At 50.1% G+C, this 24,047-nt stretch overlaps 1 protein-coding gene across 3 annotated transcripts in view; it reads left to right on the top strand.

The window, feature by feature from the left end:
• Positions 1 to 24,047, top strand: part of Prdm11 (PR/SET domain 11) — a 73,430-nt gene that overhangs the window by 18,678 nt on the left and 30,705 nt on the right. For 2 of the 3 annotated variants that reach the window (XM_032903754.1, XM_032903755.1), the window contains exons 2-4: positions 12,523 to 12,647; positions 12,988 to 13,091; positions 13,526 to 13,788. In XM_032903754.1, the coding sequence (XP_032759645.1) occupies positions 12,529 to 12,647; positions 12,988 to 13,091; positions 13,526 to 13,788 (486 nt within the window). In that variant the 5' untranslated portion in view covers positions 12,523 to 12,528. Of the gene's footprint in view, positions 1 to 11,439; positions 11,518 to 12,522; positions 12,648 to 12,987; positions 13,092 to 13,525; positions 13,789 to 24,047 lie in introns of those variants that run through there. The other variant, XM_032903753.1, reaches the window with a different exon arrangement.

Below are 24,047 nucleotides of genomic sequence, written 5' to 3'. Positions count from 1 at the left end.
GGGGACACAGCAAGGGACAGAATAGATAAGCATCTTCACTTCCTGGAGTCTACATTCTAACTGGAGAGAGACCGGGGCCAATCTTATAAATAAATACTGTGCAAGTTGAATGACGACGTGGTCGGCAGAAAGTGCAGCAGGCAGGAGAGAGAGAGAGAGCAAGGGGTGCTAGTTAATGTAGGATGCCCAGAGATAGCAGTCAAAGCCTGGAGGGCGGGATAAGCCGTATGGATCTGCTGGAATGAGCACTCCTTACAGAGGAAGTAGCCACCGCAAAGTCATGTGGGAGGCAGGGCAGACTCCTGGGGCTATGCTAGGGGTAGTGGGAGAAAGGACCATGAGTGATGAGGTCTCAGGAAATGGGGACTGTCTGTATTTATTTGCTATGCATGGGATGGTCACTGTGCAGGGTTTGAAGCAAGGGACCCCTTGTGACAAATTCGGTTGGCCAGTAGGGAGCTGCTATGTGCTAGTAGCTGAGATCAGGAAGAGTCACTGGGGAGGAGGAGCCTCCTTCTGTACATCGATGTGTTACAGAGCTCACAACCCCTAGGGAGGCTAAGAGAAAAGGAGAGAAATGGTGGGATTGAAGGCTACCTGTAGCTTTTTCCTGTTTTCAAGGTTTGAGATCAAATCCGCACTGTGCAGCAGGGGCTGCCCTTGAATTCAAGATTTGGGGTATAGGTGCGAGCTATCACATCCAGGTTCTGTCCCTCTCCATAGAACACCCAATGCTAACTCCCAACCCAGAGAGCAAGCATCTGAGACGGTTTCCAAGGCACAGGGGGAGAGCTGGAGCCACCAAGAACAAGCCTATCTGGACAGAGCCCCATAGCTGCAGTGGGCCAGGGCAGAGTAAGGGTAGGTGACAGCTGCTCAGAGCGGAAACTGCCTGAAGAGGCTCTGAAGCAGGGTTCCAGGCAATGAAGAGGTGACCATCTGCTGACTAGCACTCCAGCCTCGCCCACTGAATCCCCGTTCTCAGGTCCTCCAGCCTCAACTGTCCACACTGGCTTCCCAGACTCAGCGCAGACCCTAGAGGACTAGGACTCAGTCCCACGGGATGTCCACTTCATTCTTTCAGATCCTAAGTCTCTGTGCTTCTGACCTCTGTAGATCCGAGGCTCTGAGCCTTCCTCAGCCTCCATGACTCACTGGGTTGACTTACAGAGTGGTGTTTCTCACCGTTCCTGGCTTGTAGAAAAGGCCCAACTCAGACACTGCCAGGTGGGAGAGCTGCATAGGGGGTGGTGTGGGGAAGGGGCAGGAGCTACTGAGCTCTCTCTGTGTACGGACCCCCAATTCTTGAGACTTCAGTGTGCGTGTAGGGGGTGTGCGTGTGCGGTGTGTGTGTGTGTGTGTGTGTGTGTGTGTGTGTGTGTGTGTGTGTGAGTAGCCTGCAAGTCCCTAAGATCCGTCTGTCCCCTCCGCCACTTGACCCCATACTCCTATGTGGGTGCTGGGAACTGAACTCAGTTTCTCTTGCTAGCACAGCAGTTTACTCACTGAGCATTTCCCCAATTCCATATATATATATATATATATATATTTCATGTTGTTTTTTTTTTTAATTTTCTGGTTCTGCTCGTGGGATCCAGTGCCCTGTGCACACCAGGCAAATAGTCTGCCTCAGAGCCACACCCCAGTCCTGTTGAAGTAGGGTTTAATCTCCAGCTCCTATTCCCCAGTTTCAGAGCTCAGTGGGCTCCAAAAGCTCTAGCGTTCTAATGAGGCTGGCCCCACACTGAAGCTCTCAGGAGTCCGCAGAAGTAAACTCAGGTGCTGGCCAAAGGGCTTCTTATAAATAACAAGAGACATTCCCTTTAGAGAGTGTGCCAGAAACCAAGGACATGGTCAAAGATGTTTCTTATTGTACCCATGTCCTTCCTCTCTGTTGGCTGGCTTCATGGATGTGCCCTGCAAAGCCCTCTGCAGGGCTTGGTTGCCTTGGCTGTGGACTCTCACTGAAGTCACAAAATAAACACCTCTCACTCACTTTGACTCCCCCAAAGTGAGTCAGCTGTCTGATGCAGAGGAGAGAAATCATGTGTGACGATATTCCTTGAAGGCCAGGCTCTCGCTGGTTGTGATGGTGCACACCTTAAATCCCAGCACTTGGAGGCAGAGGCTGGTAGATCTCTGTGAGTTTGAGGCCAGCCTGGTCTACAGAATAAGTTTTAGGACAGTCAGGGCTACACAGAGAAACCTTGTCTTGAATAACAAAACCAAATCAGAGAGCTGGCTGGAGAGATAGCTCAGTGATTAAGAGCGCTGGCTGCTCTTCCAGAGGACCTGGGTTCAATTCCCGACACCCACATGGCAGCTCACAACTCCAGTTCCAGGGGATCCAACACCTTCATACATGAATGCAGGCAAAACACCAATTCACATAAAATATAAATAAATAAATCATAAAAAAGAAAAGAAACCAAAAGGCCAGGCTCCGTATCTAGTTAGTTGCTGGGGAGACCATGGAGGTACACCACTGATCGATGAGGGCAGCTCCTGCTTCTGGGGCTGACAGTGGGCCCCACCCCCACCGCTGCCGAAGGCACCTGAGACTCCTGAGTGTGACAAACCCAGTGGGAGGCAAGCCCACAAAAACAGTACCACTGAAGTATGTTCTTCAGGGCTTGTTCCAACCTCTGTCTCTCCAAGTCCTACCAGCAGAGGAGTACGGGGTACATTTCAGAAGTGCTGCAGGAGGGACCACCTCGGGAGGAGCACTGTGTTCTACCAGACCCAAACAGCTGGGATCCACAGGAGGAAGCCCTGATCTGACTGGAGCTCAGTTCCACAGCTGCCTGTGATGTTTCCTGCCTTTGAGTCCCCTGCAGATGTCTTGCCTTTGCATGCTGGTTCATACAAAAACAAAACAAAAACAAAAACAAAACAAAACAAAAAAAAATCATACAAAAGCATGGCCAGAGACATTTCCACAAACATACACACGGAACCAGCTCCCAGGCGGAGAAATCAAATTTGATTTTAGCACCTCTTTTCTACTTATTCCATTTGGTTCCAAGACTAACTCTGAACTTGACCCCTGTTTTACTTCCTCTCATAGATGTGACTACATACCCGACAGAAATAATTGGAGGGAGGAAGGCTGTGCTTTGCCCCGTGGTCCAGGGGATATAGGCTATCGTGGTGGGAAGGTATGGTAGCTGGGACTCCATCTGTGGCAAGCAGAGTGAGGCCTGTTCACTTCTCAGTGACAGACCATGTTGCAGAGAGGCCTCAATGGGAACTGGTAAGCTCTGAACTTTAGGTTCTCCTCTGCCTGCTGGAACGCAATGCAAAAGATTCCACACCTTCCCCAGTGTCACCAGCCAGGGACTAACTCTTCAAACTCAGAGCCTGTGAGGGAATGGGGCTGGCCATCATGTGAGCTAAACCGGAACAGTTTCACACTATGACTGTCCTCGGTTATCTTGTTTCTCTGTACAAATTAAACCCCACAAAGAATTCTCTCTGGAGTATAGCCTCTCTTCTCCGGGTCACCCTTCCCATATAGCATTCTATCTACCGTTTGATTTTATTTTAAACGTGAAGCTGGATACATGGTATATGTTTGTCACCTCAGCTCAGAAGGCTGAGGCAGGAGGATCAAGGATCCAAAGCTAGCCTCGCCTGTATAGGCAGACTGTCCCAAAAAACAACAGCAAAACAATCAAAATGGGGAAGCTTCCTGAGCAATGTGTACTTCATGAGGAAGAGGCATGGCAGAGTGAGCGTGCACGGTCTTTTGGGGCCTTTGCTTGGGATGCTGACAGCTAGCCAGCCTGTTGATCTGATTGCCACACAGCCTGAGTCCTGTGAAGGGCCGGCAGGCAGGTCTTTCAAAACAGGACCATAAGACAAAACCAAGGATGCTTCCTGGTGGAGATACCCGGCTGCCTTGTTCCATCGGTGAGCCCCTCGCCCATCAAGTATGTGCCCAGAGCCCCCTTGTATTCAGTTTCTAAGCCGGATCCCATCCCTTTGCCACCTTGGGGTTTGTTCTGAGAGTCTATGGACAGATGGGAATAGTTCTTTTAAAGCAGCAGTTCTCAACCTGTGGGCTGCAATCCGTTCGTGGGTCAAACGACCCTCTCACAGGGGTCGCGTAAGATAGCTTACATATCAGATATTTACATTACAATTATAGTTATGAAGCAACAATGAAGATAATTTTATGGTTGGGGTCACCACCGTGTGAGGAACCGTACTAAAGAGTCACAGCATTAGTAAGGTTGAGAAGCACTGCTTTAAGGGCTTCATTCTCTTAGCCCTTCCCTCTTTTCCTCCTTCTCCACTTCCTCCCCTTCCTCCTCACCTACTTCCTCCTCCCCTTACCTATCCTCCCCTTCTTCCTTCTCCCCTTCCTCCTCCCTGCCCACCCTCATGCAGAGGCCAAAACTCACATGGGTTTACCCAGTCCTGGGATTACTTTGTGTCTCTTTATGCCATTCCTGGGCTCACTCCCCACTGCACAGCACTTTGAGTCACCCCAAAACAGAGTTCCATGTCTCTGCTTCTCACTCACCCACCACAAGGGCATGCATATTGTTTCAATTGGTGACCTTACAGTGAGATCATTGTCAAAGTCCACAGTGACATGAGGGTCCCTTTTGGTATTGACACTCTCTGTCGTACCAAACAAATGGGTGACTGGATGCTGATGTCTGTCTGCTATCAGAGTGTCTGAAACTGTCACTTCATGACCAATCTAGTGTTCTGCTGCTCCCCACTTCTCCCATTACTGCCTCCACAGGTTCCCTTTCTCAGAATGTCGTACAGTGCCAGTACATTTCCTCAGTGACCTTTTCCACTTAATAATAACGTCCATGTTTCTTCCATGTGTAGAGCACATGTTTCATGTCAGTAGTTGCCCAGCAGATTGTAAATTGCCATCCAATCTTCCATCCCATGCTCTGTGTCAGCTCCTCTCTGGTTTTGGAAGTTTAAAGCACTTCTGTGTTTGTGTGAGCACGGATCACATTGTAGAGGACAGCCCTGCAAATTCATGTTTGCGTGAGCCATCGTCGTCCGCACGATTGCTTCCTTACAGTGGATTCCTCGGCGGGAGATCTCTCTTGCAGAGAGCTGGTCTTTGGGTTGTGGAATCACCCCCTGAGAACACTGTCCCACACACGTCACACTCCAGCCCGCAACATTTGCGTAACTACTTCTCCTGGCTCCTGGCGAGCCTCAAGAGCTTTAAGACTTTAAGGTTTTGTCTGTTTACTGATGGAGGGGCTGCCTAGTATGCAGGAAGATCCTGATCAGAGCCCTAGTTCAAGCCAAGGAAGGAAGAGAGCTCTGATGGATTAGTGATGTGTGTCACGCTGGTGAATGTAGGAGACATAGGCTCTTCATCTCTGACACCAGAGCCTGTGTGTTAAGGTTTTACACTTTCCATTGAGCATTTTAGCATTTATCACTCACCTCTTTTACAAAATGTTCATGGTTTTTCTATTGAGCTGAGCGTCACTATCGATGGATGAGAAGTGTTTTTCTATTGGGTGTAGTAGCTGCTGTGAAGCTCTTTATCCAAGCTAAGGCTATGATTTAGGGCATCACGAATGATCGGCAAATGGTCCACCTCTGACCTATATTCTCAGCCCAACTCCAAAATTTCCCCAACCTTCTTTAATGTCTATACTTTTTTTTTTTTTTTGAGACAGGTTCTTACTATGTTTCCATGGCTGGCCTTGAACTCATGCCTCTCCTATCAACCTCCCAAGCAGCTGGACTTAGTTCATGGTACTTTTAAATGACACTAACATTTACATACTAAGACTACTGTTAATAAAGTGATTACTATGGACTAAACATTGTGTGTGCAGACCAGACCTGCGAAACAGAAGTGTGTAGATACTTGGTCTCTCTAAACAAGCAAGGAAACCAAAACAAGTTGTCACTTGTCAAAGTTACTGAGCCTAGGTGTGGCCATGCTGCTGTCAGTGACAGAATGTGTGCTTGTGTAAGACTTCCATAAGTTTAGCCAGTTTGCAGTGGCTCACGTCTTTGATCCCAGTACTTGGGAGGCAGAGGCAGATGTGAGTTCAAGGCCAGCCTGATTTATATAGTGAATCTCAGGACAGCCAGGACTATGTGGAGGGATCTTGTCTCAAGAAGGGGAGGGGCCTGCATGGACTCTGAAACGTGTTTTAGTAGACTTACCTCACGGTGATGCACACGAGAGAAGTAGGAGGATTGTGAGCTGCCAGACTCTGTTGTTGAGACAAGGTCTCACTGTAGCTCTGACTGTCTTGGAACTCACTATGTAGACTAGACTGGCCTAGAACTCACAGAGAGTTCCACTTCTGTCTTCCCAGTGCTGGGATCGGAGGTGGTGTCCACCACACCTGGCTCAGACTTTTTTAAAAAGGTCTTTGTTTTGTTTTTTGTTTTGTTTTGTTTCTTTTTTCCTGGAGCTGAGGACCGAACCCAGGGCTAGGCAAGCACTCTACCACTGAGCTAAATCCCCAACCCTGGTAAATAGTTTTTTTAAACTGCCTTTTGCCCATCATAGGATCAGCTTACCTGTATTGGCAGGCTTATCTTACATGTAAATTCAAGGAATACTGATCGTTCTTCCCATAGATAGTGCTTGCTGGTCATATAAACTTAACTATCCAGGGGCTAGAGAGCATTTGCTGCTCTCACAGAATATCCAAGTGTAATTCCCAGGACCCAGAGTGGGTGACCCACAGCTGCCTGTAACTCCACTTCCTAGGGACTTGCTCTCTTCTGGCCTGAACACGCACACACATTTGCACATACCCAGATGTGTGTGCACACACATAAACACATACATGTGCATGCATACACAAGGAAAATATAATTTTAAATTCAACTATTCCTTCTAATAATTTCCAAATGCCCCCACTCCCGATCCTGTGGTTTATTGATCAACACCATTAATTGATGAGGTGTGGATTGGGAGGTAGAATCAGGAGGATTGCCACAAGATTTTGGCCAGTTTGGTTTACACAGCAAGCATCAGTTCAGCTAGACTATATAGTGAAACCCTGTCTTAAAAGAAAACGACTTTTCAAGAAGGGAAAGCTGAGGCTTAGAGCGTAGGCGGAAACATCTCATTTTATGGCACAAACAAGACCAAGTGCCCAAGACTCAGAATCCCCAGCCCAGGTCAATGTCTGACTTTAAGTCCTTTAGATATTCAAGGGGACAGGCAGGGTGGATACTAAACAGAACTGCAAACTCTCAGGGGGCCAAGCTTAAGGGAAGCCAAGTGGGCACAGCGTCGTGATGCCCAGTCCCCTGGCTGCCAGGCAATCTGGGGTTCTGGCTCTCTGCCAAGGGTGAAAATGAGCTGCAGGCCTTGGGCCACTCTCTACCCCTCCTCTTGGGTTTGCATCTCATTGCCGAAGGTTCCACCAGGCTTAATCTCTGTGAGCGCAGACTCCGAGGAGCCAGGCTGGAGGGAGCAGTGCCAGCAGCTTGGAGTGCTTCAGGAGGCTGCCCTCTGCTTGGGCAAGGAGGCCAGAACAAATGGCTTTTAGAGCTTCCCCCTGGCCCGTGGCTTCTCATGCAGACTGGTATGGAGGACCCGGTGAAGGTCACCAGCCCGAAGCAGTCACTTAATCACATCATATTCCAACCTATGTCCCTGTAAGCCTTCCATCGAGACAGTCTATTTCAGAGTAAAGGTGCCTGTGACCCGCTTCAGGCTTTAAACGCACAGCACTCAGACAAGTGGTCACGGCCTCTAGGCAGCTGGGCGTTTCTAAGAATGGAGAGGCCTGAATAGATGTTAGGCACAGTGAGAGCAGGGCACCCTTTTTTTGTTTTGTTTACCGGAAGCTCAGACCTAGTTGGATGTTGCATCGCTCACCATCTAACAACAGAGTATTATAATCTGTCGGGTGCCCCCTGGAAGAGGTTTGAAGACACAGGGCATGCTTGTCATCTCTGACACTCTTTCCTAAGCATCTACTTTGTACGAGCTGCTTAAATATTCCTAGTCTGAAAAAATCCCAAACCCAACATAAGTCAAAATCTGACAAGTTCAACAAGTGGTCAAGTTTTAGAACTTCGAGACTTGGTGAAGAGAATGCCAGCATCCTAATGCTGGGACACTCCTGGGTCTGAAACACTTTTGGCCACTGTCTTAGTTAGAGTCTTACTGCTGTAAACAGACACCTTGACCAAGGCAACTCTTTTAAAGACAACATTTAATTGGAGCTGGTTTACAGGTTCAGAGGTTCAGTCCATTATCATCCAGGCAGGCATGGAGCAGGAGGAACTGAGAGGTCTACATCTTCACCTGAAGGCTGCCAGTGGAGGACTGGCTTCCAGGCAGCTAGGATGAGGGTCTTAAAGCCCACATCCATAGTGACACACCCACTCCAACAAGGCCACACATACCCAACAGGACCACCCCTTCTAATAGTGCCACTCCCTGGGTGGAGCACAGACAAACCATCACAGCCACCAAGCTCTCAGACAAGAGTCACATTACCCGGATGTGCTTCTGTAAGAAAATGTCCAGAACAACGTGCAGGCAAAAGCCACAGGCCTCTCCTAGGAGGTGGAGGTGCTGTCTGGTGACCGTTAGATTGGGACTGTCTATGTGTCTTCTCCTAGTTCCTAGTCATGTGTCCCTTTCCTTCCCCATTGGATGCCCTCTAGGAAGCCAATGAAATACAGCCCTTATAAAGCACTGGTGCTCAACTCTCCAAGCCCTCCTCTCAGTCTGTATCCCAGTTCTCCCATAGGATGCCCTGGGAGTTAGGATTCTTTCTGGCTTACCCATGAAGATTCTCTAAGGCTTAGCGCACAATCTTTTGATATGGCCGCAGATGCTGTCATCTACAAGGTTCATACTCCAGACCTTGAACAAAGCAGGGTCTGGAGAGATGGCACGGAGGCTCTCGTGGGACTCCTGTTCACTTTCCAGCATCCACATCAGGTGACTCACAACCACCTGCAATTCCAGCTGCAAGGAATCTCACAACCCCTCTGGTCTCCATGGGCACCTCCACTCACATGGACAGACAGACAGACAGACACACTTTAAAATAAACTTAATAAAAAGCTTTAAAAACTATTCTAGGTTTATTTATTTTTATTTTATGCGTATGAGTGTTTTGCCTGCGTATATGTCCTGTGTACCATGTGCATACCTGGTGCCCACAGAGGAGGGCGTTGGATTCTCTGGAACTGGAGTTACAGATGGTAGTGAGCTGCCAAGTGCCAGGGATCAAACCTGGGTTGTTTAGAAGAGCAACAAGCGCTCTTAACTGCTAGGCTATCCCTTCAGCCCCTGTTTAAAAAAACTTCAAAAAGAAAAGAAAGTCTGATGGTGCCTTGAGTTTGTGGTTTTGTGTTAGCCATCCCGGGGTGCCCGTGAGTCTGAGAAGCAAGGGTTGGCATTGCCAGGTAGAAAGACGCAGTATCTCAAAGCTGAATGCTTTAGGACGCACTGTAAGAGTCGGCCTCCCAGATTTGAGATCTGATTCCGCTGTGCCTGTCACTGCTCTAGCCCCCTCAGTGCCAGCCTTGTCTCCTTTCTTGCCACCCTCCTTGCCCAGTCATATGTGAACGGAGAGGGAAAAATAACTCGCAAGGCTTTCTTTCCTTCTAGAGTCTCTGTGGAGCTGAGTGTCTATGGGGCCAGTGGGACACAGAAGACTCAGTGCATTTTGACCTGGGTCACTGATTCATTTGGCAGATGTGAATGCTGCTGGGATGGGATGGGATGGACCTGAGACGAGGGTGAGGTGCAGCGGATGCTCAGAGTGCAGAACTGAAGGAAGTCCACTCCCATGCCTCGCAGGCTCCCTGGGAATGGAGGCCCCTTGAAGTTCATGCTCTAGTCCTTACATGCTTTCCCAGCTCCATATGTTCCCTGGCGCCTGTTGCAGGTGCTGGGAAGTCAGTGGTAAGCCAGGGAGCCTGGTAAAACCATTGTCCTGCCCTCGGGGAGCTTGCTATTGCAAGTCAGCTAAAGGCCATTATCCAAAAAGCAGGTCTGAGACATTATGACCCAGACTAGTAGAGACACTGTGGGGGGTGGATGTGGGGGGTTCAGTGAGGAGATGGGAGGGAACACATCTTGTTCCCAGGCATTGTGGCTGGTGGAGTAGACAGAGGCCAGAGAAGGGGAACACTACAAAATGGTCCTAAGTTCCCAGAAAGCCAGAGTTTGTCAGTGATTGACTAAAAAAGAGAAATCCAACCTAGTGGAGACCATTCTAAGCTGCCCTTGTTGGTGCTACCTGGTTGTGTTCCTGATCAGCTTTCTTTTTCTTTGTTTCATATTTTTATTTATTTTACGTCATCCATCTATCTATCTATCTATCTATCTATCTATTTTTGAGTCAGGGTCTCACTATGTAATTCTGGTTGACCTGGAACTCGCTATATAGACCAGTCTGGCTTTGAACTCACAGAGATCTGCCTGCCTCTGCCTCCTAAACCCTGGGATTAAGGGATTACACCACTATGGGCAGCTCCTGATCAGCTTTCCATCCTGGGGTTGTAGCCTCGCCCACATTTATCTCTGTCCCTGTCACCCACCACATTGGATGGAATCTATCATTAGCCACATTTTGTTGGAAGGAGAGTGGACTCCTGCAAGTTGTCCTCTTACCTCTACATAAGTTCATGTCCACACCCCCCCACACACACACGCACACACATTAGCTAGATTCACTGAGAGAAATGAAAATGTAAAGAAATCAGACAGCCTTATCAGTCAGCTTGCTGGCCATGGTCAAGTACCACAGACATGCCACATGTCTTCAGCCTCTCAGTTCTGAAGGTTAAGAAGTCAAAGGATAAGTTACATTGAGTCAGATAAGGGCTCTCTACATTGCAGATGGGACTTTTCTACTGTGTCCTCACAGGCTGAGAACCCTGTGTCACCTTTCCTTAAAAGGTTACCTGACCCTGAACCACCATATCCAGTCCTTGCCTCCTCTCCAAATAGTCACATTTGGATTTAGGATTTGAATGTAGGGGAGCGTCAAGGGTTCAGCCCCTAACACCTGCTCCTTGGCTGCACAGCTTGTCTTTGAGACTTGAACTCTCAGAGTGCGCTGTTCCTAGACGCAGCGCTTGTGGGACTCCTGCCCTTGCAACTGCATTCCAGTCAGTCGGCGTGACCTTGGGCCAGTCCCTTTTCAGCCTTCAGCCCTCTCACCCCCTTTCTCCGCGGGTGACTGGGGAGCCATCTCCCGGGCCGGGAGGTGGAGCAAAACGCCGCGCTCGCACCCGGGGCGGTGCAGGTGGCGCAGGGCGCGGGCTGCGGTGGCCGAGGTGGGTGTCGGCGGCGGCGCTGCGGAGGCGGCTGCGGGCCGCGCGCGACCGTCCGCGCGTGAACCCGGGGCTGTCCCCTCGGCAGCCGCCCCCCAACCCCCGCCGCTCGTGTCCTTCGAGCCCCGCGCCCCTCCCGACCGCCAGCCAACTGCGTGCCCCCGGGGCCGGCAAGAAGCCACATGCCCCCGCAAGGAATGCCGGGCGGGCGGGGGGCGGGCCGGGCTGCGGCGCCCCGCCGCGAAGGTGGGTGACGGCCGGGGCGCCGCCCCCGTGCACACTTTCCCCGCGGGCCACACACGCGGTCGAACGGCGGCCCCCGGGCTGGGGGCAGGGCGCCCTGTCCCCTGCGGTCCCCTGTGCGCGCCCCCCGCATCCCGGCTCGCAGGAGGGGCAGGCCGTGCCGCTCTCCCACCCCTCCCGCCGCCGCGGGCTTTGGGGCCCCCGGTGGGGAGCAGGGGGCTGGTGAGCCGAGGAGCAGGGGTGTGGCCAGCGGGGGCCCCGGGGAGTGAGTCACACACACACTCTGCTTGCCCAGTCCCGGGGCCCAGCACGGTCCCAAGGCCGAGCTACTGCACAGTCCTCTGAAGAAGAGTGTCCCGGGGTCTGGCATGAGGACCGTGGGGAGGGGCTGCAGCCAGGTTCTGTGGTCAGGGCGGTAAGCATGCTCTGGGGACACTCCCCCCTGGAGAGAGAGAGGTGGGCTTGGAGTCAGGGCAGGGCTAGCCCTGGCTGGCACACAACCAGCTCCCCAGCCCCGCCTGTACCTGCTGTGAGCTGCCCAAGGGGCCTGGCTTCTTCCTCCTGGCAGCCCCTCGCTTGGGGCCTCACAGCCAGCCATGCAGAGCTCACTTCAGCTTTGCACTCCCTCGGGCCCAGTTGGATTTGTGGAGTCCCCTTCCTGCCCACTTTGGCAGTTTGTCAGGTTCTTGGGGGTTCCTTGTGTCCTTTGGACTTAGTGTCCAGGCTTCTCAGGCCTGCCTCCTGGCCTGAGCTGCCCCTGGGCCTTGACCCCTTGAGGCTGGTGGCTCCAGTCGTCCCCAGGACCAGCCCGGGATAGAAATGGCATTTCCTCTTGGCCATGCTACAGCTGTTTTTGTTGTCTGAGTTCTCAAGTGCTTCCTCTGGGGATGGCAGGGAGGGTAACCAGACTCCTAGGGACCCCTGCTCTCTCTCCCAGCCACTCACCCCTCTTCCCCTGTCTCTTTCATCTTCTTCCTGTGCTGGTCCCGCCTCCTTGCCTGTCCCCAGGACAGAATGACTGAGAACATGAAGGAGTGCTTGGCCCACACCAAGGCGGCGGTAGGGGACATGGTGACAGTAGTGAAGACAGAGGTCTGCTCACCACTCCGGGACCAGGAGTATGGCCAGCCCTGGTGAGGCCCCTGGGTGGTGACTTGAGGAGGGGAGGTGGGTGGCTGTGCTGGGTTGGTTGGGGACCCAGGGGACGTTCTTACTTGATGCCAGCCTTCCTAACTGGACAGCTTCTGGGGTCAGAGGTGAGCAGGCACTAGATGGGCTGGGGCAGAGTTTCCCAGGGCCCAACTCTCAGGAATTCCTGCGCTCCACTGCTCCTACAGTGAACAGCCAGCCTGGTGGAGTTCTTTGCTCATCTGCAACTCTCTGCCTCCTGGACAGTCTGTCTGCCCCTTGGGTTGTCTCTGATGGCTTCTTTGCTTTTTTTTTTTTTTTTTTTTGGGCCCTTTCCCTGACCAGCTCTCGGAGACTGGAGCCATCTTCCATGGAAGTTGAACCTAAGAAACTAAAGGGAAAACGTGACCTCATCATGACCAAAAGCTTCCAGCAAGTGGACTTCTGGTGTAAGTGGAGCCGAGGCTCTGGGTGACTCCTCCCTTCACCCCATATCCCATCTGCCCCTGGGTTATTGTGCCAGAGTTACGGTGAGAGCCACTCACGTGGGACACACCAGGGTTCAGCAGTCTGTCGTGGGTCTTAGAGTCCACAGATGTACAGTTGACTCCAAACCCAATTTTTTGGTAAGACTTGAGACAGAAGCCTTGACATTAGTAGCATGTCCTTCAGTCCCCCAGGGAGTATCATGGGTTATTGCTTCTGATGGACCTGGGACTGCAGCTGACTGGGCAGATCTAGGGTTAGTAGCTGGAACCGCATGCAGTGTGCTTTTTACTGCTCCAAGTGGTCCTCAGTGGCTTCCAGTGTTTCCCTAGCCAGTAACGGGGAGGGGTCCTACATCCCACCTCTACTGAACTTTCCGTCTTCTTCATTCTTCCAGTCTGCGAGTCCTGCCAAGAGTACTTTGTGGATGAATGTCCGAACCATGGTCCCCCCGTGTTTGTGTCTGACACACCAGTGCCTGTGGGCATCCCAGATCGGGCGGCCCTCACCATTCCACAGGGCATGGAGGTGGTAAAGGAAGTTGGTGGAGAGAGCGACGTGCGGTGTATAAATGAAGTCGTCCCCAAGGGTCACATCTTTGGCCCCTATGAGGGGCAGATCTCTACCCAGGACAAGTCAGCTGGCTTCTTCTCATGGCTGGTGAGTGTCCCCTGTACTATTCATTCCCAGGGAGAGGTTGGCATGGGACTCGGAGAAAACAGCCTGCACAAGTGCTTTTCTGTGGCTGCCTATGGACACATGGATGATGGGTCTTGCTACCTTCTTGTCCACCCATGTGGCTTTTGTCCTTTGGCGTCCAAAGGCCAAGCTAAGGGACCCCACCTCAGCAGCAAACAGGTAAGTCATCACCAAGTAGTACTTAAGGCTGATTTTTCCCAAGTATCCTCCTGTGTGCCTGTATATGTGGCTGTGTGTGCATGTGGCTGTGTCACGTAAATACCATGAGGTATCTACAAAGACCTCAGTCAACCCCTCTTCCAAAGACCTGTAGCTAAGGGCTGCAGGGCCAATGACCATGGTATTCCGCTCAGAAAATGGGCATGCCAGGTACCGGAGGGAAGGCCTTCTGCAAGACAGGCAGGGTTCCTGTTGTTGAGAGCATATGGTCTCCTGGGAAGGCAAGCACCAAGCATGCACATGTGACTGTTGCCACCAGAGGGGGAGCACAGCATACTTTGGGACATTGTGTTTGTGGTACCCGGAGTCTGCAGTGGGAATGTCAGCAAGCTTTAACTGTTTACTCTCTAACGACCTCGAATGTATCACTTTCTTCTCTGGGCCTGTTTTGTGACACAGGATAATAAGAGCCACTGATGGAGATGACTCCAGATGGCCTTGCATCGTTCTCAGTCACTAAAACATTATCATTGCTTGATGTTACTGCTGTTGGCCTGGATGAAGGCTGGGTTCCTCCAGAATAAGCCCTGGAGAATGAGATGCAGCTTCTCTTGGAAGGGAATCGAACCTCATTCCTCATAGACAGGAGGGATGGAGAAGAAGTTGGCCATGGTGGCAATGGAGATTAGCAGAGAAGATGGGTGGGGGTTGGGGGGAGGGCCTGTGCATGATAAATTTCCCAAACCCGACGACTTGGAAGCTGGTGATGCGGCCAAGCAGAAGTGTGGCTGGGTCTGGTTGTGGCAGAGAAAGTCTTGACTCAGGGAGGAGATTGGGGAGAAGGTTCATGCCAGATGAGCCTGGTGATGGCTTGATTTGAGGTCTGGAGGCAGGCAACTCTGAGAGGTTCAGGAGGGAGAGCCCTGAGGCTGGTGGGATAGCTAGGGTACCAAAGTGAGGAGTAAGGGCTTTCAAAAACACAAGGAGGGAGTCCTAGAACTGCTCACAGGGGAGAGGTGCACCATGGGTGGGGCATAGGATGGTAAAGGAACGCAGCAGGACCATTCAGAGCATATGTATGCCTCTCTCTGAGCATCTCCTTGGTGCCAGCCCCAGGGGCAGGCCAGATCAGGTATAAATCCTACCTTCATGGGCAGGAGACGGAACTAACCAAAGAATAATGAAAATGCACATAAAACTACTAGCAGGTGTTGGTGAGCTAAGAAACTAGGAGAAAGTGAAGAACCAGGAAATCCACATGGTCAGAGGGCAGAAGAGGCCTCCAGATGCTGAGCTGGGGTTGAAGGAAGAACATGATCACCTGTATTAGTCAGGGTTCTCCACAGTAACAGAATGTGAAGAGAGAATCAACCCCCCCCCCCCGTGTGTGTGTGTGTGTGTGTGTGTGTGTGTGTGTGTGTGTAATAAATTTTATATATATATATGTATATATATATATATATATATATGACATATTAGAATGACTTACAAGAGTGTGGTCCAGCTAATCAAACAATGGCTGTGTATGAATGGAAGGTCCCATGAGTCAAGCAGTTGTTCAGTCCATGAGGCTGGATGTTTCAGCTGGTCTTCTGTCTACACCAGAATCTTGAAGTAGTAGGCTCCAATGCCAGTGAAGGAATGAACTTGCTAGCAAGGGAGGGCAAGGAGGCCAAGAACAAATCTTCCTTCTTCCATATCCTTATATAGGCTTCTGGCCCAGATTAGAGGTCTGTCTTTCCACCTCAAAGATACGGATTAGAAGTGGATCCCCATGTCAAAGTAAGCAAAAATCCTTCACAAGAGTTTTCCTCAATTCTTGGGTTTTACTTAATTCCAGATGTAGTCAAAGTGACGATTAAGAATAGACATCACATCACCAAAGCACACATCGGTGAGGGTTATCAGATCAGTAGACCCAAACGTGGGGCTGGAGAAGGCATGGAGGTGTACCAGGTGGGGTCCTGTGCAGACTTTATTCTGTGAAGGATGCTGGGAAGTTTCCAGGTTGCTTCAAGTAATGATGAATGACCAGATAATTTCAGTTTGGTTGTTTATTGATTTCTTTTGTTGTGTGTATATGTGTTCAGCATGATGATGGTGGTGATGGTGGTGGTGGTGGTCTCTCTCTCTCTCTCTCTCTCTCTCTGCGTGTGTGTGTGTGTGTGTGTGTGTGTGTGTGTGCGCGCGCGCGCGCGCGCTCGTGCGCGCCTGCCTATGTGGAGGACAGAGGTCTCTAATGGCGGTCGGTGTCTTCCTTAATTATAACTCTACCTTACTTTTGAGTCAGGGTCTCTCTCTAAACCTGGAGTTCACTGGTTCAGCTGGTTAACCAATAAATCTCCAGGGAATCCTCCTACCTCCCAGCACTGGGATCACAGATGCACACCACAGCATTGGGTTTTTACCTGGGTCCTGGGAATCAGCTCAGTTCTTCATGATGACACAGCAAACATTATCCACTAAGCCATGTCCTCAACCCCACGTTAATGTTTCTAAAGGACAACATTGTCTGCAGCCTACAGAACTGACTGGGACAGAGATGTGGCCTTGGTCAGGAAGCAGGTAGAGAGTCAGTGTAATTCCAGACTTTCAGTGGAGGTGGTGTGGGTGGAGACAGGGACAGACACGTGGAGACTGAAGGATCAACTTGAGGACTAGATGAGGGATGAAGGCCAGTCAGAATGGGATGGCTTCAGTAAGGGAGCCAAGTATCAAGGCCAGCTCAGGTCCTCTCTGCCTCCCACCTAGCACTTCTGGGAAGACTGCTGGATGGAAAGAAGGTTGAGAATGACTGGGATTCCAGTGTTGGTCTTGTTGAATGGTAATAGCAGACAGGTGGATGTACAGTTCTGGAACATACAGAGGGAGTATAGAGATGTGACTTACGTCCATAGGGGCTGGTGGAAATGGTGCGGCCCTGCCTCAGTGTCAAGGGACTTCAGTAGTTAACAGTCCAGAAGGGAGTATGGGAGAAAGCTGCAGTGGAGGAAAGAAGGCCAGGAGAGTGACCTGCCTACATAGCCAGAAAAGAGGTCTACAAAGGCTGCTGGAAAGCCTAGGATGACAGGGCCCAGAGTGTCTATTGGATCTTGTGCCCACAAAAGCATTGTGACATGAGAGGAGCAGTAGGCCTCAACCTGGGATCTTGGGCCCATATGGTCTTTGGCCATACTGACAGCTCAGGGTGGGGACATGCTACTGGTTCCTCAAGGCAGAGACCAGGGCCAAAAGTGTTTTGCACTGCCTAGGACCGAGACCCACAACAAAGGCTTATCAGTAGCCCCCTGCAGTAGAGTGCTGGAGCTGGGCACCTGATTAGCATAGAGGTGGCCTGTAGAAAGACTTCTCAGAAATTTGGCTAGAACTCAGACGTGAAAATGAGAGATAAGAGAGGTGGCTGGTAATTGGAGGGTCAGGAAAGCTGTTGTTAGAATGAAAGCATTCTTAGGGCCAGCAAGAGGAGTGCTTTGGAGAGAAACAGGAGGTGAGAACACCATCCATACATGCATTTGTAGCACCTCTAGAAGGGTCTCCAGAAGCTGCTGAGTATGGAAAAGGGTGGGTCAGCACATTTTCCATCACCTAAGGGTAGGTGGGTGTGGTAGACTAATTAATGGCTCTTTGAAGATTATTAGTATTCATTGCCAAGTTGGTAAGATCTGGAGTCACCTAGGAGACAAGTTTCCAGGACATTATGGATCCTGTGGGGGGATTGTCTTGATAGTTTGATTGATGTGGGAAGACCCATCTTGGGTGGTAGCATTCCCTAGGCAGAGATACTGGACCTTATAAAATAGAGTGAGTTGAGCATAGGTGTCATCCCTCTTTGCTTCGGGATTGCAGATGCAATGCAACCAGCTGCCTAGAGCTCCTGCCTGTGTGACTTCCCCATTATGATAGACTCTGGAATTGTGAGCCAAATGACCCTTTCCTTTTTAAGTTAGGTTTGTCCGTATTTTATGACAGGAATGAGATTAAGATAGGCCCCATAGTGTTCTCATTCTTGTCCCCAGAACTGGTGACTGTCTTTCAGTGCCAAAAGACACTAGCATCTGTGGTTACAGTGAACATCTTGAGTCTGGGAGATGATCTTAGGTTTTCTAGCTGGGTTCAACGTAATTACAAAATTCTTCCATGGAGGAAGTCAAGAGTGCCAGAGTCAAATTGGATGTGGGGAAAATAACTTCTGTTGACCCCCAAGAAGTGGAGGGGACTAGGAAGTGTTAGGTCTCAATCCCAGTACAAACAGCTAACCGAGGTGCCTATTAGTATATCAGAGTGGACCCTGGCTGCCAGTCTCCCTCAGTCTCTACCTGTTACTGGGTCCTCCTGACTGGCAAACCTCCCCCACCCCATCCTCCCACCCCTAAACTCTCCAGCCCAGGGGCTGAGCTGAGCCCCCTTCCCCAGCTTCTCTTCCCTCTATCACTCAGCCATTTTGGCTAAGTGATCCTTTTGGTCTCTTGGTCTCCAGGCTCGATCCCGGCCTCTTGGCTTCTGGTTCCTCTCTCTTCCTCTCTGGCTCTCTCCCCGACCCTTTCTCATGGCCAGCTTCAGTCTGGACCCTTCCGGATGCCTCTGCCTGTGCTCTCCCTTATACGTTTAATAAAAACCTCAGTCTTAGGAGCAGCCATGTCCTCTTGGTCTTCTCATGCAGGAGGCAGGGATGCTCTTAGACCAAGGAGGAGGCTTGTGGGTCAGGGACATCTGCTAAAATGTGAAAGGTGACAGAGGGAGGAGGCAAGGCCACATAGTGGACCTGTGGCCTCCAGAATATCAAGTGGTGACCGATACCAGAGGCCTGAAGAGAATGGGTGGTTGGAAAGGCTCAAGATAGCAGGAACTGCCCCCCTCCGCGCGCGTGTGTGTGTATAGTGTGTGTATCTATGTATGTTTGTGTGTCTATTCTGTGTGTGGGTGTCTCTGTGTGTTTACCTGTAAATATGTGTCATTGTGTCTGTGTGTATGTATCTGTGTATATGTGTGTGTGTGTGTGTGTGTGTATAGTGTGTGTATAGTGAGTGTATCTATGTATGTTTGTGTGTCTATTCTGTGTGTGGGTGTCTCTGTGTGTTTACCTGTAAATATGTGTCATTGTGTCTGTGTGTATGTATCTGTGTATATGTGTGTGTGTGTGTGTGTGTGTGTGTGTGTCTGTATGTGTATGTGTGTCCCCACATATGTCAGGGACGGCTGTTTATACCTCACTGGGGAGCCCAGGGAGGAGCTTGGCCTACTCAGATGATAAATGAGAAAGGAAAGAAACCATCTGGATCGTGATGCTGATTTGGGGCCAGAATCTGGAAACCCTGCATCATCCATGAACTGCACTCGTTGGTCAAATCCTGTTCCTAAGCTTTCCTGGTTATTTTTCCTTATCCTTTTTCCTGGTTTCAGAAGCCCTGGCCCCACCCAAGAAGACACATTTAAAGTTACAGGGATGACTGTCACTAATGCTTGCTATGCAGACATGAGGACCTGGGTTTGAGCCCTAGAACTCATGTCAAAAAGCATGCTATGGTGGCTTGCTCTTAAAACCCAAGCAGTGGGGAGGCAGAGGCTGGAAATCCCACATCTCCCTGTCCAGTCACTAGAGCCAATGAGTGAGCTCTGGGCCAGAGAGGAACCCTGTTTCAAAAAGAAAGGGTGAAATGAAGTAGTCTTGGGGAAAGACACCGTTGTTGACTTCTCTGGCTTTGCAAAACCACACACACACACACACACACACACACACACACACACACACACACACTACTTTTTGTGTACAACAGTTTAATGATTTGTGCACACAGCATTCCGGTGGGCATGGGGCCTGATCATAGTAAACACAGCCCTTAGTGTTTATAGCGCCAGGTAAAGTCTGGCCAAGGGTAGACTCCCCACTAACAGCATTGCTCCTCTGATTGTACCATGTTCCTCCTGTAACACAGTGTGTTGTCATCCTGCTGGAGGATGGTGAGGAGGGGAGGAAAAGGGCATTGCATACAAAACTAAGCAGCTAGGCAGAACTACGTTAGGCTTTAGGCCTGCTGCCATCTGGCTGCAGAGCCTGCCTCCTCTCACCTCTTGGCCCTCCCCACCTCCCTTCCTTCTGTGCCTTTTCCTTCCTTCTTCCCTGCTTCCCTGATTGGATCTTTTCTTCTCCTTCCTGCCCAGCATCAGTTCCCTCTCTGATTGTGTTCAAGCTGGAGAGCTGACCCCACTGTGTGCTGACTGTGAGGGCCTGGGTTCACAGTCAGCCTGGCTGCCCTGGCATGAGTTTCGTGCTCAGTTCTGGCTGCTGAGACAAGATACGCCCCTTTCCCTGCTCTCTCAGCCCAATGGAATTTATCATGCTGTAAATCATGGATCAAAGTCTCCCAGCCCCCCACAGCACACCTCCCTCCCCGACAGATGCTGCTGCGGGCTAGGACAGTACCACACGCACACATGCTTACAGCCACCGTGTAACCCTGTGGTTTGGAAAAGAGGCAGAAGGAAGAGAAGCCAGCAAAGGTTCTATTTTAAGTTTTTCATCCAGCCCGTGTTTTATTCCAGAGAGGATTTAGGGCAGCCTAGCAAGGTGTGTAAAACAGACCTCAGTGGGGTGCTACAACTGAGAGAAGAAAGTAAAGCAAGCCTAGAGTCTCACAATGTTGCCAGGAGTTGGCAGCCTAGGTCTGCTATCTCAGGGTGCTCAGGGAAGCTCAGAACCTCAGGCTTGTCCATTGACTGAGGGGACATCGGAGAGATTGGAATGTGTGTATGGGTGTACACAGGTGAACAAGGGCTTGGCATGTGATTATGTATGTGTGTCTGTGTGTGTACTTTTGTGTGTGCCCGTGGAGGCCAGATACTGACTTTGGTGTCCTCCTTGGTCTTTCTCCACCTTATGTTCGGAAGCAGTGTTTTCTCTTCTTGAACCCAGCGTTCACTGATGGGTGGGAATGGCTCATCAATGGGCCCTAGGATCCTCCTGGTTCCTCAGCATTACCACGCACAGCTCTTCTGTGGGTTCCGGGGATTCAAACCCAGGTCCTCAGGCTCTGTGGCCCTCTGAGTCTCCCCATCCTGAACAAGAGCTTCTTTTGAGTGCTTTTTATTTAATTTCTACTAATTCTTAACTATGAAAGTTTCAAAGAGCCTGGTGTGGTGGGTGGGTGCCTATAATCTGAACACCCAGGAGGCTAAGGGAAGAGAATAGCCAGAATTAAAAGCCTGGGTTACATATTGTAATCCTGTCTGACAAAAACCCAAACCCCAAGAAAACCACACCAAAAAGCTTGCAGAAAGATATAAGCCTAATAATGAACACCTTGCTCTTAGGATCACCTGTGGCTACATAACATTTACGCTTGTATTTAAAGTCGTGTGTGTGTGTGCGCGCGCGCGTATGTGTGCATGCATCTCTGTGTGTGTACGCATGTGTGCGTGTGTGTGTGTGCATGCGTGTGTGTGTATGCGTGTGTGTGTGTGTGTGTGTGTGTGTGTGTGTGTGTGTGTGTGTGTGTGTGCGCGCGTGTGTGTGTAGGTACAGTCCAAGCCTTTCATAAAGTAGTTTAAGGGGTTGAAGAGATGGTTTAGCAGTTAGGAGCATTTATTTGTGCTGCTCTTCCAGAAGATCCAAATTCAGTTCCCAGCACCCATGTCTAACAGCAGCTCACAACTGTCCATCACTCCATCTCCCTGGCTCCAGCACCTTCTCCTGGCATCTTCAGACAACAGACAACCTCATATGCATGGCCTATACACATGTAAACCTAAGTCTTTATTTTTTAAGTTAGAGGCCGTGAAGCACCCAGTTTCTATCCCAGCTACTGCACTCTGCCCATTGTAGTACAGAAGTAGCCCCAGATGAGTGTGTGTAAATTGTGTTCCAATAAAGTTTTATTTAGGGTCTAAAATTCTGAACTGTATGTGATTTCAAATGAAGTTCGAAATTCGTATAAATGTAAAAAACCATAAGTAAAGTTGCATGAAGGAAAACATTTTTATAAAACCATTCAAAAATGTTTATTTTTTTTAAAGGTTCAAAAGCCATTCTTAGTTCACAGGGGTATGTGGAAATGGGGTGGGGTCATGATGGGTATGTTTGGCTGGCCTGTCCTATGCCACTCCGGGTTATTACCCCAGGCATGTCTCTGTGTTCACTGCTGTCTTGTCAATGTCTCTTGTAGCAGTAATGCCCTTATGAAGGCCTCCCCTGGAGCCATCCAAGGACACACCGGTGGTCAGGCTTCGTAGCCTCCTCTTTCCCCCTCCTGATACTGATGCTTACGAGAGCATGCAGGCCAATAGAATGTGCACAGGATGCCCCACAGTTTCCACTGGTCGCATTCCTCACTTCCTACCCAACAGCAGTGCCGTGTCTTTCTCATTATGGGGTACTGGAAGGGAAAGGCAGCGGTAAGAATGAATTCACAGATAAAGAGACTAGAATGAGTCTGCCATACACAGCTGAGACCCACAAAATCATTTGAACAGGACAGGCCATAGCTTCACAGGTAGTGCCTCTGGGTGAAGTTGTTGGAGTCTCTGGGGCTGGAATGCTCATACCTTTGCATGCTGTGTTCAAGCTCCTCTCTCTCTCTCTCTCTCTCTCTCTCTCTCTCTCTCTCTCTCTCTCTCTCTGTGTGTGTGTGTGTGTGTGTGTAATGTACATATGTGTTTGTGCACATATGTGTGCATACCTATAAAGACCAGAAGCTTCAGTGTCTTCTTCATTTACTCCCCACTACATTTATGGAGGCAGGGTCTTTGCTGAATCTATAGCCAGCTTTTGCCTGGAATTCCCTGGCTGGGCTTCCTGAGTACTGCCACGCCTACCCAGCTTTTACACGGTGTCTGGAGATGTGAGCTCCACCTGTGCAGCAAGCATTTTATCCACCAAGCCAATTCTCCAGTAATCTCTTTATTTTCCCCGTTTGTCCCTGGCTTTGATTACCATTACTGCCACAGGGAGCTTTGCCAGAAGGAAGATTTTATTTACTTAGACAGTGTGTATCTGTCCTTTGGCCACTGTCTAGTGACAAGTAGTAATAACTGATATTGAATAATCAACTCATGTGTGACACCAGCTACCTCAGTGTCATGAGACACAGCCAATCGGTATTTTCTGTAATGGGCCAGAAGGGAAACTATCCCGTACAGTGGATCACAGTGTCCTCTTGCAAGGACAGATGTCCTTAGGATGGTGCTAAACTCAGAATGGACTCAGGTCACCTCCTTTCCTCAGCATCCCAGCCTTGTGACACAGTGCTCTATGCAGGATCAGTTGTCCCCTGTGACTCCAGAGGTGCCAGGGTGTGACCCAGTGCTGTTGGAAACCCTTCTAAACCACCGTATGGTACTTCACATTCGTCGTTTGCCTTTTCCCTTGGCCATTTCAGTTAGCCCTTGTGTTACCTGCAGGGCAGGCAGATCCTTCTAGATTTGCTCAAGGCTCTCCCTGCTCCAAACCATCCTTTTCAGTCCCACCTCATATACTCCCTAAGGTCTACCTTAGGACCTGAAAGTGCCCTTTGCTTCCCTGGGAGCCTACTCCTTACCCCGAGGAAGGGGTGGGTGGTTTGTACTGACACTGGTTCCGTGGGATCAGGTGCCCTTCCCAGACAGAACCATGGGACCCTTAAGAGGAAGCACTGTTTGACGTGACCAAAGAGCTCTACACAGTTCAGATCCTGGTTCTTCAACTGGCTGGAAGTTCAGCTTTGAATTTGTCAGTGGTCTAGCAACACAAGCACACAGCCTCTGGAAGACATTCAGGAGATAAAAGTATTGATACTTGATGGCTGTAGTGGGCAGGTGACAGGCTGCTTTGATTGTTCTTGGCCAACTTCATGTAACTTCAGGAAGAGATAAGGAAGGTGAACTATGTCAGATTGGATATAAGATCTGGGTTCATGTGAATAGGATTTATTTAACACATCTCCAGGGACACACACACACACACACACACACACACACGAGTGTGTGTGTAGCATTGAATACACAGAAGTAAAGAAATCCATTCCACAACAGTTCAACAGTTCTAAGAAGAATCAGACAGAGGCAGAGACAGAAAGACTGGCAGTTGCTGA

Source organism: Rattus rattus, chromosome 5 (genome assembly GCF_011064425.1).
Source record: "Rattus rattus isolate New Zealand chromosome 5, Rrattus_CSIRO_v1, whole genome shotgun sequence".
NCBI classification, from domain to species: domain Eukaryota; kingdom Metazoa; phylum Chordata; class Mammalia; order Rodentia; family Muridae; genus Rattus; species Rattus rattus.
This window is presented reverse-complemented; position numbering and strand designations above follow the sequence as displayed.